General features: G+C 40.1%; 1 protein-coding gene across 5 annotated transcripts in view; it reads right to left on the bottom strand.

Annotated features, from left to right (window-relative positions):
- Positions 1-387: 387 nt before the first annotated feature.
- TMEM131L (transmembrane 131 like) overlaps positions 388-12,766 on the bottom strand; it is a 125,152-nt gene continuing 112,773 nt past the window's right edge. For 4 of the 5 annotated variants that reach the window (XM_024198245.2, XM_024198248.2, XM_024198246.2 and 1 more), the window contains 8 exons: positions 12,532-12,665; positions 11,164-11,349; positions 8,334-8,412; positions 6,611-6,696; positions 5,006-5,126; positions 4,039-4,127; positions 2,356-2,498; positions 388-803 (listed from right to left, as the gene is read on the bottom strand). In XM_024198245.2, coding sequence (XP_024054013.1) covers positions 525-803; positions 2,356-2,498; positions 4,039-4,127; positions 5,006-5,126; positions 6,611-6,696; positions 8,334-8,412; positions 11,164-11,349; positions 12,532-12,665 — 1,117 coding nt within the window. In that variant the 3' untranslated portion in view covers positions 388-524. The remainder of the gene's footprint in view (positions 804-2,355; positions 2,499-4,038; positions 4,128-5,005; positions 5,127-6,610; positions 6,697-8,333; positions 8,413-11,163; positions 11,350-12,531; positions 12,666-12,766) is intronic. The other variant, XM_024198247.2, reaches the window with a different exon arrangement.

The following is a 12,766-nucleotide window of genomic DNA, read 5'->3' as shown; positions in this document are numbered from 1 at the left end:
CAGGCCACAGCCCAACCTCTAATTTTTGTGGGTGCAATTTTTGCATCCACAAATACCTTCTGCCTGTAGAAGCAGAACTTGGACATCTAAATATCTGCAACAGTAAGTGCAAATAGTTAGATGGCCAAATGTTACCATTTGCTGTGACTGCAATTATTTATAAGTGCAATTTTGTGCCTGCAAATTTAGAGGCCATTGCTGAAAATCAGGCCCTACATGTAAACTTTATATGAAATATGTGCAATGCGGGTGAATATATTACTATGAGAATCTGAATTTTTTCCATCTTTTGAAAATTATATTTAAAATTTTTAACCTTCACATGATGTTAACATAATGTTTTGTATATAATATTTATTAATTCTTAAAAAGTACTTAATACACAGATTTCTGTAAAAAAAATTTATTGTCCATATAAAAGTGCCAAAATATCCACCAACACTGTAATCTAGTTCAATAACCAGCTTAATCTAGTAATCAAAATTGCAAGCATCTTTATTCACATTTTTAAAATCAAACTCCTGTCACATGTTTCCACAGTAACCCGAGTCCCTAGAAAGTGGGAAATTTGCATTCCGGTTGGTTGTTGTAGTCCATATGTCCAAGTTCATATAGGCACGGAATGGGTTAAACCTTGGATAATACTCCTGCTTACACATAACTGCCTGGTTCTCAACATGAGCTGAGTGTTGACCTGTGGCACTGACTGGGCAGCAGCTTTCATAGACATCACTCTGAGGTGCCCAGATGGAACCAAAAAGTCCAGACATTGGAGACAAGCTTCTGGCGCTTGAGAGGTAGGGCTGTAGGACAAGAAAAAAGCATCAGGGCAAAGTGCAAGCCAATAAGCTGGGGGAAACAGAATCTGAAAACACATACACTACATGGGAGGAAGAAGAAGCCTGGGGAGCAGAATTGCTGAGAGAAACCTAGGGATCATATAGCCAGGAAATTATAGACAAGAGTTTACAAATGACATGGTTGCAAAAAAAAAAAAAAAAAGGCCAATACAGTTTTGGGTTGCATATGCAAAGGCATTTCACAAAGCAGGGCAGTATTAGCCTTCTTCTATATGGCTCTGATGTGACCACAACTGGAGTACTATATCCAGGTCTGATCAGGCTTACTAGCAAAAATATAGACAAATGGAGAAAATTTAAAGAAGAGTAACAAAGGGTATCACGGGGATGAAGGACTGATTTAAGAGACAAGACAGAAAGAACTAAAGATGTATAAGCTTGGTTAAGAGATGACTAATGGAGGGACATGTAACATGCTATAGCACTACTGGAAGAACGGAACACACTGCTGTGAGAGTAATGGGGTCCAAGTAAAGAGAAATTTTAGAATGAATATCAGGAAAAACCTCTTGAAAGTGAGATGTATTAGTCTGTGGAACAGTCTGCCAATGGAGGTCACAGAAGCCTTAGGACTTTTAAAACCAGCTAAAACACTAAGAAATGTATTTTAGGGAAAATCCTGTTCTGTCAGGAAAATAGACTGAATTATCTAATAGGTTTTTCTAGTCTCAAACTTCTATGATTCCAGAATACATTCAAATAAAATATAGAATTAATGTCCCTCTCTGCCCCCTGTAAATTTCGATAACTTCTTCCATCCAGTACCCTACTGAATCCACTATGAATGTGTGCTGTTGAAATCATCTCTTGCTTTTACTGATGAGATTTGTCTGTTAAACTCTCTTTTCCTATTGTAAACACAAAAAATACATTTTCAAAGTGGAAGATTTTCATCCTAGTGCAGGAGAAGATGATTATATCTAAAGACAACACTACAACACTGAAATAAACTTGTCCCATCCCTTCCTGTTCATCTGCTACACTTTTCTCTTTGGAGACAAGCACAAAGGGCCAAAGTGAGTGCTCAGAGACTCATGCACAAATCCAGCTGAAGTCAGTTTGAGTTGCATGTATACATTGCAGAGCAAACTTTGTGGATGTTACCAAGAGCACTAGGGCTGTGCATGCTACTCTACAATTTCTGATTTCTCTTTTGTGTTCATAACTTTAGAATTGTTTTCATTGTCAGCACTTCTTGCTTCTATCCTCCACTAAAACCGTTTTGTTTTTTTTGAGGGAGGGAGAGGGGTAAACAGATTATCCAAATCCAACATGCACGTTTCCATTCTCAAGGGTCTCAATACAATGTTCAAGTAAAATGACCCAACAGAAACTTAGCAAAATATTGGTAACATACTATGAATAGTGCTAACAAAATCAACATCAAACACCACAGCCTACTGGAAAGAAAGGAGGAGAGACTGAAATGTAAAGGTATCTGGCAGGCACTTCAGAGGAGCACATTAGGCCAACACGTAGTTACCGGAATACTCACTGAAGAGTTGACATAACTGGCTGGTTCCCAGGTAGGCGTCATGTTGGGTGGAGCGCTCCAGGTAGACTGACAATTGTGATCAATGAAGGCAGTATTTTGAACTTCTGTAGTACATGGGAAGCCATTGGCGTAATTCATGTTTTCTGCAGTTGAGGAGAGATGGAGAACAAAATTAAGCTTTTTGCATTATAAATTATATTAAACTTTCTGCGGGGGGGGGCTGAACTGTCCCAGCGTGAGAGACATTAGAACTGCTGGCCGGTTTTCACCACTCCAAGGTGACTTCCTGGCAATACAGCAATCACCTCTTTGTAACATTTACATATTTCCATGCATCTTTCAAACCTACAATATAAACAGGATTACTGTTTCTTATTAACTACTACTGGGGCCATTAGCCAATTGCTAGCAAGGGAAATGGGTAAAGGCTACATAAAACCTTTTATCTCTGGATCGCTGGAGCTTGAAACCCTCCATTAGCCACGGAACAGGTAGAGCGTGGACAACATTAAGGCAAAGCTTCCCCATCCTTCCCTGCCCACATGCCTCAGCCCTAAACTCCCAAGAGACTATGGCGATTCAAAATCCTGTGCTCTTGTAGCTTCATCTTTAAATATAGCCTAGCTAGTAGTGCAGTATTCCAGGTAACTGTGAACATGCTTAATGTGCAAAATAAGTCACATCCTGGGGGAAAAATAGGCCACAAGAGACGTTATGTTATACACGCTAGTATACTGAGCTCTGTCACAGGTGCACAATCTGTTGGGATTTCTACTTTGAGAAACCTGGTTTTTGCATAGCACTTTTAAGTTGCCTTGTTATTTCTTATATGCACACACAACACAATACTGTATAGCACTTGGTGTCAAAAATTTAAATTTGAGTAAATGACAACTTCTCAAAACAAACAAATACTTTTCAGGCTTTCCATTCGTAGATTTGTTTCAGCTCATTCTCCATCAATGAGTACCGACACAGTTGAGGTTTGATATTTGTGAGTGGGGTGCAGAGAAGGAATGTTAAAAAGAGCAGTCTGGGCCTGATAACTCTGCTGGAGTTACTGTAGTCACACTAGTAGAAAACTGATGTAAGTGAAATCAAAATCAGGCCTTTAGGAAGCTCTGCAAACCAGGTTTTGGGTGAGTGGGTCAAAACTCATTCAGGTTGTTCCAAGTTAGGAATTTAACTAAGGGTGTCTGAAAAACCTCATTCTAGAGAGGAGTGAGGACCATGTGGTTAGGGCACTAGAACAGGAATCAAGAGACATGGGTTGTGTTCCTAGATCTGCCACAGATTAAATTATTTAACTCCTCTGTGCCTTAGTTCCCTAACTGGAAAACAGACATAACTGCACTTTCCTTCTCCCATCCTTTGTCTGTCTTGTCCACTTAGATCATAAGTTCTTTGGGGTAGGGACCAACTCTTGTGCGTGTTCAGCACCTCGCACAATGGGCACCTCATATTACCTGGGGTCTCTAGGCACAACTGTAATACACATACGTGATAAAAACTAATTTCTCCTAATCTATTTTACCCTAATTAAAAAAATTAGCAAGCTCAGCTCTCTAACAGTCTAGGGCTACTGGTTTTAAAAGAAAAAATGATATTAATTACCTTGCTTTTCAAAGGAGGAGAGAAAAGAACATGCTTAGTGATATTTTGGAAGTTTAGCAGCACTCTTACCTTCTGGAAAAGCACTGTATTCATTCATCTCTAATGGGCAATACATGTTGGGAAACTGGCTATCACAAGTTGCATTCCAATCAATGAAGCTATTACAAACGACAAAATCAAACGACAAAAATCGTATAAAATCAAAAAACAAATCAAAATACTGTACAGGGTTTATGAAAATAGTTTAAAACCACTTTAAGATACTGTTAAACTATTAGATGACAATTGCCTGAAATAAGTGATTGCACTTCACACATACTAATTACATAATAGTACAGAACAGTCATTATCAGCAATGGTGTTGTGTTAAAATCAGGCTCATTCTTATACTGAGTGGGGGTGTGGAACAATTTTTATGGGGGGGGGGGCTGAAAGCCACTGAACCAAACTGTAAACCCTGTAAATGATGGGAACCACTTCAAGCCACGGAGTGCAGCACCCCCTGCCCTCCTAGTTCCAGCACTTCTGATACTGAGCATTTTTTTAATCTTTTCCCCATGAGGCGGAAGAAGAGACTAGTGGCTAAAGTACAGGACTGGTAGGAAGGTTATCTGAGTTCTGTTTCTGGATCTGCCACAAACTTCCTGTATTACTTAAGCAAGTACAAACCTTCTGGGATTCAGTTTCCCCATCTGTAAAAAAAGGAATTATAGTATGTTCCTACCACATAAGCGTTTTAGGAGGGAACTACGGCCACTGGGAGTTGCGAGCGGCTGTACCTGCGGACGCTCAGGTAAACAAAGCATCTCACGGCCTGCCAGGGGCTTACCCTGAACAAGCCGCAAACCAAGTTTGGGAACCCCTGGTCTACAGTAAGATTCTTGCTTACTAGATCTTAACATGCAACCATACCATGGAAACTGTTTAAATGGCACATGCTTAAGAATCATTGCATGATAAGCTCAGATACATTCATGCTGTTAAGGCCGTAGGCTGAAAAACACGATATCAAAAAATGAAGCAAAAAATAACTTGCCTATTGTGAACCGAAGGGGTTTCCTGGATCATGCATGGTATGTTATTCTCAAGGTTATAGTTTAAGCTATTTGTCAAACAGACTGGTTGAGCAGGCCACAAGTCTCCTGTAGGATAAAGACCTAGAAAGGCAAAGAGATCTTGATTGAAGCGTATGAAATGCAACAGTACAGAAATGAGGGATCCACCAAATCTTAGTTCTATGGTGACATCTGATTCTCAGATCCACAGTAAAAAGGTTGTATGTATGAGAGATAATCCAGCCAGAGAGATCGCTTTATAGTTTTCCCAAAGGACAGTACCTATCCCTCCCTCCTATATTACTACTTGAAACCAAAAAGAAGGGCTGTCAATATAAAAAGAAACCTCACTAAAAGATTCCAAGACAGACTGTCAGGGCCAGATCCTACAGCTGATATAAACTGACTCAATGGAGGTAGACCAATTTATACCAGATGAGGATCTGTCCCTAAGAGCGTATGTCACTGGGCGAAAATTCCTAGGGAAGAACTTATTGACAAATGTTTACGTTTGATGGAACTTGCTGTGCAGATGAAAACAAAATCAAACACTTTTCAATTGGGTAAAAAAATAATAATAATAATAATAATATTGAAGCGGATTCTGAAATTCAACATAGCAAAAGCAAAGATTCCTACAGAAAGTACATGTGATGTTGGAATGACATCAGTGATGAGACCTGGTACTTGTATCTTTCATCATGGGAGAATGGACTAAACGAAAATGACTGTTTTCACAGCCAAATTTGAATACTGATTACATGTTTGTGTATTAAAACTTTTCCTCAGGAAAAGGCTCTAGTTTTGAACAGAAGAGCTCGTGCTGCTAGAGCCATTAAAAACAGGAATAAACTATAAGCGCACATACTTTTTAAAGGGAAAAAGACATGAAAAAAACCGAGAGAGAGAGCAAGCTTCAGATTTCCTCTCGGATCCACAATTCTATTCTACAATCTCTAATTTATCCCGTAATCTTTTACTCCACAATTTATTAATCCCACCAAACAAATGAACATTATTTCCATTTGAAATGCAGATAAACGAAAACAACCACATATTTAAGATCCCAAATCATCACATAATTCATTGTCCATTTTGGAGGGAGTAAGGTCAAAAAGGGCTGAGGACGTTTTCCTCAGTCATGACTGAGGAAATTAGGAGAGAAATATCTGATGGCATTAACTGTGTCTCAACTCCACTTAAGATGTAGGTTCTTTTGACCTCTCAATCATGCTGGTACTGTTTAAATGTTACTCTACAGTCAGGGTGCTTAGCCTGTGCAAAGCAAGGCAACTGTCAGGAAAGAATACTGGAAGTGTGAAATGACACCTGAATCCTGCCTTTTTTCACTGAGAATACCATAAACAAAGTCTAGGTTATAACAAAGAAAGTCTTCTCTGAGTCCTTTTAGTTGTCAGGAAGTTTAAAAAGGCAAGTCCTCAGCAATGTAGCTCAAACTCAGCAGTCTGACAGTGAAGCCCTGGTGGGTTTATACATAAACGTAGTTAAGAAACATTGTGTGTGGTACTTATGTGTACTACTGTACAAACATTAGCACCAAATCTGTTGTTGAAAAAGCAACTAACCTTTATTTTTGTCAGGATCTGCAGTTATGTCAGTGAAGTTGGTACATACGGTTTCTGGATACTGGGGGACAGTATTTATGTCTCTGCTGAATGAAGACAAAGGACTTTTTAAAATTTTGGATTATCAACATTAAAAATTCCCTAGTGATTCTTCCAGGGCCGCCCAGAGGATTCAGGGGGCCTGAGGCAAAGCAATTTCGGGGGCCCCGTCCATAAAAAAAGTTGCAATACTATAGAATACTATATTTTTGTGGGGGCCCCTGCGGGGTCCGGGGCAAATTGCCCCACTTGCCCCCCTCTCTGGGCGGCCCTGGATTCTTCTCCTAGAAAAGAAAATTCAAGGAGTTTTATAGGTTTTTTTCATATTGAAAATTTTCTGATGGATGTCTCTAGAATGGAAGCTACTACACAGAGCGATGGAACACTAAATAATAGATGATACTGTAGGGAGCATGGAAATGGTGTCCCTTTGCTCCACAAATTAAGCTTTTCCTTTGCCTATTCTCCTTACTCTGAGCTATCGCATACCTCACAATCTCATCATTTTAGTGCTTATTACATGTGGAAAACAAATAAAATACTCATTATCTTAACTCTTTATTATCCGTATTTCAGATGATATAAAACTCATGAGCCAAATTTCATTTATCAAACATTCTGATCATCTGAAGGTTTCAGATGTCCCCCAACCAATTCAGATAATCAGTTTACTTTAAGATAATATATATAACATATTCCATATATTAATGTATGTGTATTCACATATTCCACATACATCTAATTTAACTGGAACACAGACTGTACTGAGACTAAATGAGAGCATGGTTCATAGGTTCAGACTGAGATTAAGTTTGTTTGGGATGAGCTTTATCTATTAGTGATTGCTAAACATAAGAGGTCTACCCATATCTTTAAAACCAATAGGTCAGCTTTCCATATACTGTACTACAGAAATTTACTTCTCAGAATAATGTCACCTGCAGAAGTTAAGAGGAAGAAAAAGCTCTGCTCACTGAGAGCCCAACTCTTCTTTTTGGGTGTGACCTCTCTCCCAGTCTGTGACATTTTGGGCTGTACCTCTCTTCCTGCAAATATCAGAGATGGTTCCCAATTTGTTGTTGGAGTTCCAGGCTTTTGACCATGGTATTTCCAAAGCTGCACTGAAATACTCCGTTATCAGTAACCCCAGGGAAAATATGTAATTGACTCTAGTAGCTGAATCCCACTTGTCTCAAACTGGGAGTGAGATGAAGATCCAGGTAACTAAAACTTTAGATGCTGCACATATTATAGTAAGGGGGAGGATATGTCAGAGAAAGAAAAGGAACAATTTTCGAGTTGTCTCAGGACAGCATGATTCTCATAAAAAGAACCCCATCAACTTAAAAGTGACATATTTGTCTGACCTTTCCTTACCTAAAAATTAGCACAGAAAACTACTAGAATGGGAAGATAATAAAAATATGTATCCCATATTTCCCTTGCATAATAAGCAAGGTTCCCCTATCATTTGTGTAGGTTTTTTCAGAGAGCTACAGGGAAGAGAGAAACATTTTCAACATTAGGAAAACATGACTGTACTACCTCAAAAATTAGCAGTGAGAATCACAAGCAGGTGGTAGAACCTGAAACTGTTTTTAATTCATTTTTAAAAAACTAACAATATTTCAAGTTGATGGAGTTTCTTTAATATTTTACTGGGGTAGACTTAACAAAAATTTACCTGGTATTGCAGATGTTATGAGACAGATTTAAAGTGATGGGAGTTTCAGTTGGAAAATCATTTTGTGAAATATTCTCCCCTAAATAAAACAATGATTGTGAATCAAAAAAGATTTTGAAAACAGAAACATATACCTAATACACTTACCAATGGTGTGTATGAACTTATTTCTCAGTGTGGAATGTCAGTACCAGCACTTAACATTTCAGAATGTATTTATCAAATATGCTTATTCATAAACCCCTCTGAAATCTATACAGTTGTCACGTATTATATGGATTCTCAACCTGGAGACCATGATCCCTTCTTTATGACTAGCTAAGAGGAGGGCCCAGACATTTTTTTTCTGTTGCAATATGGGCCCAGGATTTGGAAAAAGATTGAGAGCCACTATTCTACCAGAAGCAGAGGTGGCTCTAGCCTTTTTGCCACCCCAAGCACGGCTGGCAGGCTGCCTTCGGCAGCATGCCTGCGGGAGGTCCCCGGTCCCGCGGATTTGGCAGCATGCCTGCGGGAGGTCCCCGGTCCCGCGGCTTCGGCGTACCCGCCGCCGAATTGCCGCCGAATCCGCGGGACCGGTGGACCTCCCGCAGGCATGCCGCCAAAGGCTGCCTGACTGCTGCCCTCACAGGGACCAGCAGGGCACCCCCCACGGCTTGCCGCCCCAGGCACGTGCTTGGAGTGCTGGTGCCTGGAGCCGCCACTGACCAGAAGAGTAAGTTCTTCTGTGGTGTAGGACTTTATGAAAAGAAAATACATTTATGCATTGTTTTTTGTGCAGTGTTCACCTCAAAAATTGTTACTACTAACGTTTATAATGTTAATTATTCATTCCTACTTACTATCAAAATGACTGTGTTTGAAAAGAGTTACACTACATTATGAATATATAGGGTTGCCAACTTTCTAATCACACAAAACTGAACACCTTTGCCCTGCCCCGCCCCTTCTCCAAGGCCCTGCCCCTTCTCCGAGGCCCTGCCCCTGATCACTCCATCCCCCCTCCCTCCATTGCTCCCTTTCTCCCACCCTCACTCACTTGCTCATTTTCACTGGGCTGGTTCAGGGGGTTGGAGTGCGGGAGGGGGTGTGGACTCCAGGGTGGGGCCAGAAATGAGGGGTTCAGGATATGGGAGGGGGCTCCAGGCTCGGGCAGAGGGTTGGTGTGTGTGGGGGGGGGAGTGAGGGCTCCAGCTGGGGGTGCAGTCTCTGGTTTGGGACTGGGGATGAGAGGTTTTGGGTGCAGGGGGGACTCTGGGCTGGGGCAGGGGGTTGGAGTGCAGGAGAGGGTGAGGGCTCTGGGAGGGAGTTTGGGTGCGTAAGGGGGCTCACGGCTGGAGCTGACCGAAGCTGCCTGGGTCCCTTTTCAACCAGGTGTTCCGGTAAAAAACCAGATGCCTGGCAACCCTATGAATACATAGAAAATTATTCCAGAGATAATTCATCTCATTAGGTCAGAGGCACAGCTAATCTTTCCTGACTCTGAAGCCAGGTTTGTTGATACGTTTTTGCTCAGACACTAAATTATATTTATATTATTCAAAATAGCATTTAGAGACATGAAACCAATTTTTCCATGTCACTAGAGAACATTCAATATAAACTACTTTAAATTCTGTTCATTATTAATGCTGCAGCAAGCTACCTGTTAATAATACTATTGGTACTAAGGATTTTCACCGTTCTTTTTAATATGGCACAGCAACGAAGCATAATTGTGCCTTCTGGTGTTTGTGATGTGCTTTGGGCTTATTGCCATATACAAGTGCATGATTCTGGGGTATTCTCTGTAATTTTTTGAGCTGTCCATCCGTGCACTTTCTTAATTACCCACAAACAAAGATTCTTTTCACTTTTGCCACTTAAAGATGTAGGTCATATATATTACAACACATAACATATACATTGTTCCACATGTAACAATAATCTAAAGGTAAGAACTGAATTAAAATGTGGGCAGAGTTAGTAGCTCTCAGTTCTGCAGTCTTCCCAAAAGTGACTAATTGTACAGCTTCCTTAATTTCTGGTGTGGTACTTTTTCAGTTTGCTTTCTTATCCGCATTTTCTCTTTCCCCTTCTGCTTTTACTGTTGATGGCTCTTTTTCTCTACTGTTGGGTATAGTATCATGGCAACCTGAGTCACTAATGCATTCACCCTAAGATATTCTTGCAAAATGATTACATGTTTTAGACACATTTAATAAGTAGGAGACCATTTTTCCCCATGAAGGAGCACAAAAGGCGTACAAATTAACTGGAGGCAACTAGATGCCTTGACTAGTGTACTGGGGAGCACTGAATGAATTTTGAGGTTTTCTAATGTTTACAAGGAATTTTCTAATGCAACAAAGATTTCAGCTACTTCAGAGTGTGCACAGGTCAGATATTGGAGTCCTGGCTCATTTCTAACATACAATATTATAATGGTTATGGAACAACAAATACAGCAATTCTGCATCTTGGAGTCTTAACTCCAATGTTTGTTTTAGATTTCCTGAATAAACCAGGTGAACCATGAGTGGATGAATACAAAACCCCTTTGTGTTATATATACACATGATGTACATTGTTTTATACAGGATGTGCACTTTCAAAACTGAATGCCAGCTTAAAAAAAGTAGCTGGAAAAAAGATTTAGCAACTGGTAAAATACTTTCTGGTCCCTCACTCTGTAGAATGCTACCATGAAGACTCGATTTTATTAAGCCCTGGTATCTGGGCAGACTGCATAAGCTACACACACGCTCCTTGTAACTAAGGGTTCCATTGACTCAAATTATCCAAAAAGAAGACGGCATGTACTTGTGCGTATTCTATTTCCAACACTTACTTGATGGAAGAAAATGCCGGGTAATAATCATGGGCTTTTTATCTCCATCGGAGCTGCTTGTGCTACTCCAGCTGCCCCAGCTACCACGACTGGCACGTACACTTCCTGAAGAACTTCCACAGTCCGAGCTTGAATCAGAGCAAAATTTTTCCAAACAATTCTTCTTAGACCGTTGATAAAAGCTTTCTGAAAAAAGTTGGAAAAAAAAGAAAAGAAAGAATATTACATTTAAACTCAAAATTAAATAAATTTTTTTTGAAATGTGTTATTATATTAATCCTTTAAACCTACTGAGCAGAAACAGCAAGTATTATTTACAGATAGCAACACTGGCATGTATGGCATTTTATGGGTATACAAGATGACAAAATCCCTACCCTGGAGGAGCTTATCATCTAAGTTACACCTATAACACAATGAGAAGTGACAACAAACCATGGCCTATAGGGGCTGAGACAGGAGTAAGAAATGGGAAGTGCATACTGCTCTTTACAATAAAATTTGTGCTGCTTAATCAGATACCTTATATAAAGACCCTGGGAACATGCACATTAAAAACAAAAACAAATCTAATAAATAACTCAATAGTGAACTATGGACTTTCCCCTCCTCCTCATCTTATTGAGAATAAGAACTACCACTATATAAACTCATTTATCTGCCTAACACTCCCCCTTCTCAAAAGCTGGGAAAAACAGGCAGACTTTGAGGAAAGGTAAACAGGCCCTGGATCTGTGGCCCAAGGCAGGAAACAAGGTTCAGAGTTGATGGTTATTCACTGAAAATGCCCTACCTATACCGCACCTGAAGCTATTCTGGGGGCTGTCACTTTAACTGATCTCAATTGTGATTATATCACACAAGGAGACAGTTGATAGGTAGGCATGTCCCAAACAGTTTAATGCACTGTTGTTCCCAGGACATCAGAGACAAGGTGGGTGAGGTAATATATTTTATTGGACCAACTTCTGTTGGTGAGAGAGAGAAGCTTTCGAGCTTACACAGAGCTCTCTTTAGAAGTTGGTCCAATAAAAGATATTACCTCACGCACCTTGTCCCCCAAACAGTTTAAGGCATTACAGTTTCATGCTCTGACACGTCTTCTTACCTTGGCTAGGGAGTATTATGGATGAAATGCATTCAGCCCCTCAGAGAAGGAATACTTTTTGGAATTTCTTGGCATCTCAGCAACCATGTTGACTGGCTCCCAGAGGAGCTACATATAGCCCACATTGGCCAGGACGGTCACATTAAGGGGCCCATGAGGGCAAGAGAAATAAAAGTCCCAAGGGAAGTAATCAAAATATTGTGGTGTCAAAAAACTACACATTACCTTTTCCCAATGCAATCCCAATAATGATTACATACCTGTTTCTCCCTGTGTAGACAAGCTCCCAACTTTTTGGTCTGTTTTACAAGTTTCCCTTATGCCAATGTTAGTTCTTAGTTCAGGCCTTTCAAATTCCTTGCACATACGCTTCAACTCATTCTGTTCAGGAACCCTGAAATAATCACAAACCAAATGTGTTTACATTTTAACTATCGTTTTTCCTCTTCCAATTACACTGGTCTACAATTTTTGAGAAGTCGTCTGCTTCAGAGA

This window comes from Terrapene carolina, unplaced genomic scaffold (assembly GCF_002925995.2).
Source record: "Terrapene carolina triunguis isolate 2854851 unplaced genomic scaffold, T_m_triunguis-2.0 Scaffold66, whole genome shotgun sequence".
Taxonomy (NCBI): Eukaryota; Metazoa; Chordata; order Testudines; family Emydidae; genus Terrapene; species Terrapene triunguis.
This window is presented reverse-complemented; position numbering and strand designations above follow the sequence as displayed.